The sequence below is a fragment of the Rutidosis leptorrhynchoides genome, chromosome 9, assembly GCF_046630445.1.
Source record: "Rutidosis leptorrhynchoides isolate AG116_Rl617_1_P2 chromosome 9, CSIRO_AGI_Rlap_v1, whole genome shotgun sequence".
In the NCBI taxonomy this organism is placed as follows: Eukaryota; Viridiplantae; Streptophyta; class Magnoliopsida; order Asterales; family Asteraceae; genus Rutidosis; species Rutidosis leptorrhynchoides.
This window is the reverse complement of record NC_092341.1, coordinates 291,145,817-291,149,623: the sequence shown is the minus strand read 5'-3', so window position 1 is coordinate 291,149,623 and position 3,807 is coordinate 291,145,817. Positions and strand designations below refer to the sequence as shown.

General features: G+C 42.6%; 1 protein-coding gene across 1 annotated transcript; it reads left to right on the top strand.

The window, feature by feature from the left end:
• The first annotated feature begins 915 nt into the window (after positions 1-915).
• Positions 916-2,043, top strand: LOC139868860 (uncharacterized). The gene is made up of 3 exons (XM_071857200.1): positions 916-1,420; positions 1,555-1,585; positions 1,701-2,043. The coding sequence occupies exons 1-3, from the start codon at positions 916-918 to the stop codon at positions 2,041-2,043; spliced, it is 879 nt and encodes a 292-aa protein (XP_071713301.1).
• Positions 2,044-3,807: the final 1,764 nt, after the last annotated feature.

Sequence of the window (3,807 nt, the reverse complement as noted above, 5' to 3'; positions counted from 1 at the left end):
ACACTCGTCATATACTTGGCTGCTTCGAAAGAATGCATCAGCACAGTATTGGTCACCGAACGAGAGAAAGCGCAAGTACCAATATACTTCGTCAGCCGAGTACTTCAAGTAGCCGAGCTGAATTATCCAGAACTCGAGAAACTCACTCTAGCACTCGTCCATACAGCTAGGAAACTCCGAAGATACTTCGAAGCACATCAGATAGTGGTACTTACTAACAAACCAATCAGGCAAGTGCTCTCGAAACCTGAAAAATCGGGGAGAATGGCCAAATGGGACATTGAGTTAGGAGAGCATGACATTGAGTTCCGGGTCAGGCATGCAATCAAAGGACAAGTTCTAGTAGATTTCATCACCGAAACAGATAGTGTAAATGAATAAGACGTGAAGAACTCAACCAAAGTTATCACCCCAAAGATCGAAAATGAAGAGTGGAAGTTGTACACCGACGGTGCGTTAAGATCCGATGGATCAGGTGCTGATCTAATGTTAGTAAATCCAGAAGGAAAATAGTTCACTTATGCACTTCGTTTCGAATTCAATACAACCAACAACGAAGCAGAGTATGAAGCTCTGCTAGCAGGATTGAGAATGGCGAAGGAATTAAAAATCCTTCATCTCCGAGCCTTCGTTGACTCACAGCTAGTGTCTAACCAGATCAAGGGCACCTTTGAAGCAAAGCAACCCACCATTCAACAATACTTGTCAAAAACAAAAGAACTGATCGAAAGCTTCAAAAGTTTTGATATCGAGCATGTCCGAAGAAGTTAAAATAAGAAGGCAGACGCACTGAGCAAACTTGCTTCACTGACATTTGAGCACCTCACAAAAGAAGTCTTGGTGGAGGTGCTAGAAAAGAAATCAATCCTAGATGAAGAAGTCAATGACCTCATACAAGAAGATGAGGTAACATGGATGACTCTGCTACAAGCATATCTTGAGACAGGGAAATTACCAGAGGATAGAAACGAAGAAAGGAAGATAAGGATAAAGGCACCTTCGTATAAAATGATGAACGGAGCACTATACCGAAGGTCCTTTCTCACCCCATGGCTTCGATGTGTAGGGCCAAAGCAAGCAACTGTCATAATCCAAGAGATGCACGAAGGAATATGTGGTCTACACGCGGGTCCAAGGTCAGTAGTCGCCAAAATTATGAGACTAGGGTACTATTGGCCTACAATGCACCATGACACCACGACGGTGCTGCAAACCTGCGAGTCTTGTCAAATCCACTCAAATGTCCCGAGGCTGCCCAAACAAGAACTAATCTCTGTCACATCTGCGTGGCCGTTCGTAAAATGGGGAATAGACATAGTTGGACCCATTAGCGATACACCAGGAAGCCCAAGATTCCTACTGGTAGCAATTGATTACTTCACCAAGTGGGCCGAAGCAAAACCGTTGGCAACAATCACTGGTAAGCAGATAGAGAAATCTGTCTGGGAACACATCGTATGCAGGTTCGGAGTTCCCTAGGAAATAGTCTCGGACAACGGGAAACAATTCGCAGAAGGAATATTCCTAAAATTTTGCAAACAATTGAAAATTCAGCAAAGCTTCACCTCGGTATATCATCCCCAAGGTAATGGACAGGTGGAGGTAACAATCCGGGACATAATCAAAGGAATAGAGAAACGCTTGGGCAAATGCAGAAAGGGGTAGGTTGATGAGCTTCCCTTGGTGCTGTGGGCACATAGGACAACTCCAAAACGAAGCAATGGTGAAACCCCCTACAGCCTTGCATACGGAACAGAAGCCGTTCTTCCCGCAGAAATACAAGTACTAACAGAAAGAACAGCGAACAATGAAAACAACGAAGAAAACCTTCGAGTTAACTTGGATCTGCTCGAAGAAAGAAGAGAAGCAGCTGTGATTCGGGAAGCCTCATACAAACGAATGATTGAAGGCTATTACAACAAGAGAGTAAAACCCTCAACCTTTAAAGTAGGAGAATATGTCCTAAGGTTAAACAGTGCAAGCAAGGTGGAATACGAAGGAAAATTGGGACCAAATTGGGAAGGCCCCTATGTGATTGCATAAGTGTTGGGAAAAGGCTCCTACAAGCTGGAAACAACAGCCGGTAAACCAATACCAAGGGCAACCAACCTCAAAAAGTTTTATCATTAGAAGTCTTGTACTTTTTATTTTGTAACATGTAGTTGAAAGATGCAAAATTGGTAGTTGAAGCCTATAAGCTTCCTACACGAAGCTTAATGATTTTCTCAACTACTTTCGATAAACTAATGTCTTGACAAAATTAAAATTCCATACGGAAAATTATGTGCGAAAAATGACAGCCGGCACGAAAAATAACCCTGTCATAATCCACACTATACCGAGCAACGAGGCAAAATATGCTCTGGAATACTCGACGTAAGGAAACAAGTTTTCCTTAAAAGTGATCACTGCACCACCATCCTGCAAGGTAGAGAGTTTTTTACCCATCCAAGCAGGATAAAAATCCATGGTAACACATAAAAAAAAAGCATGCTAAAATTAAACGAACTAGAGTTATGCCATACATGACCATTGTTCAAATAAAAAGGGCGATAAAGCCCAGGCACCTAGGCCAAACAAAAGACGATAATTGTTTCAAACGATTATAAACAACAACTAGTTAATGGGGGCATCAACTTTTCCAGACTCTCCCATAACTTCAGGAACCTCCAGGAGAGTTTCTTCATCATCTTCATGAACCGCGGACACAACAGTAGCAAGAGTCTTCAAAAGCTCACTAGGATTGGCATCAACCTTGGCTGAGATGGTCTTGACATGATCAAAATCAGCTTGCTCGAGCTCATCAAAAGCAGAGTCAACCATCGCCTTTCCTTGATCAGTAAATTGATAGAGTCAGCAAGCTGCACAACCCCCTTAGACGCCAAATCTCTTATCACTTCACACCTGGCCTGAACTTTCAAAGCTAACACCACATTACCAAAAAGTTGCCCAAAATCTGCACTCTTTAGTAATTGCTGACAAGCATGAGGAATAACCTGAGAAACAACTTGAGAGTAATCAGACTTCAACACCTCACAACGCTTCTTGTAGTCTTTTAACTCGTCAGTAATGGCCATTTTCTGAACCTCGCCCACCTTCACCTACCTCTGCAAACCTGCTATTTCATCACGAGTAGCCTTTAACTCCTCTTCATAGCTAGGAGCCATTAATATCTCCTTCTCAAGCTTCTTAACCCTCTCACCCATAGAAACATGACGCTCCCTCAAAGATTCAAGCTCCGCAGTACGCTTCTGTAAGAGGGAAGAAGCAATATGACCCATAGAAGCAGCTTGAAAATTGATAACAGAATAGGCATCATGAAAACTCTTCATGTCATCAGCAAATGAATTCCCCCAGTTACCAGGAACGAGACTATCAATGAGATCAAAGCAGTTGTTTGGAGCAGGAACTTCAGAATACACAGGCAGATCTGCAAACAAGCAAAGAAATAAATAAAAAACAAGTAAGAACCAACGAAGCAAAAGGTGAAGTAAAACATACCAAATAAAGGGTTAGCAGTAACAATGTCATCACTTGCTTCGTCTTGAAGCTGGCCGAACTTTTGCTTTTTCAAAGAAGTAACATCATGATGGATCTTTCGCTTCATCACACCTTTAGCTTTGTGGTGTTGTGCCACCCTGGCCCCAACTCCTGGCGCAAGAGATGCAAGAGGTTGGTCATCTTGAGTATCCACATCAATAGGAGCTTCCACTCGCTTTGATTTTTCCTTAGTATTAACCTTCGACGAACTCACTTCGACATGATCAGCCCTTGGCTTACTAGATATCTCCATGAAACCAGAACATG

Coding starts and splice junctions, on each gene's coding strand:
- LOC139868860 (XM_071857200.1), top strand. CDS start 916: ATGACTCTGCTACAAGCATATCTTGAGACAGGGAAATTACCAGAGGAT. Junction 1,421..1,554: donor ACCGTTGGCAACAATCACTG/GTAAGCAGATAG, acceptor TTGAAAATTCAG/CAAAGCTTCACCTCGGTATA. Junction 1,586..1,700: donor CTCGGTATATCATCCCCAAG/GTAATGGACAGG, acceptor GTGGGCACATAG/GACAACTCCAAAACGAAGCA.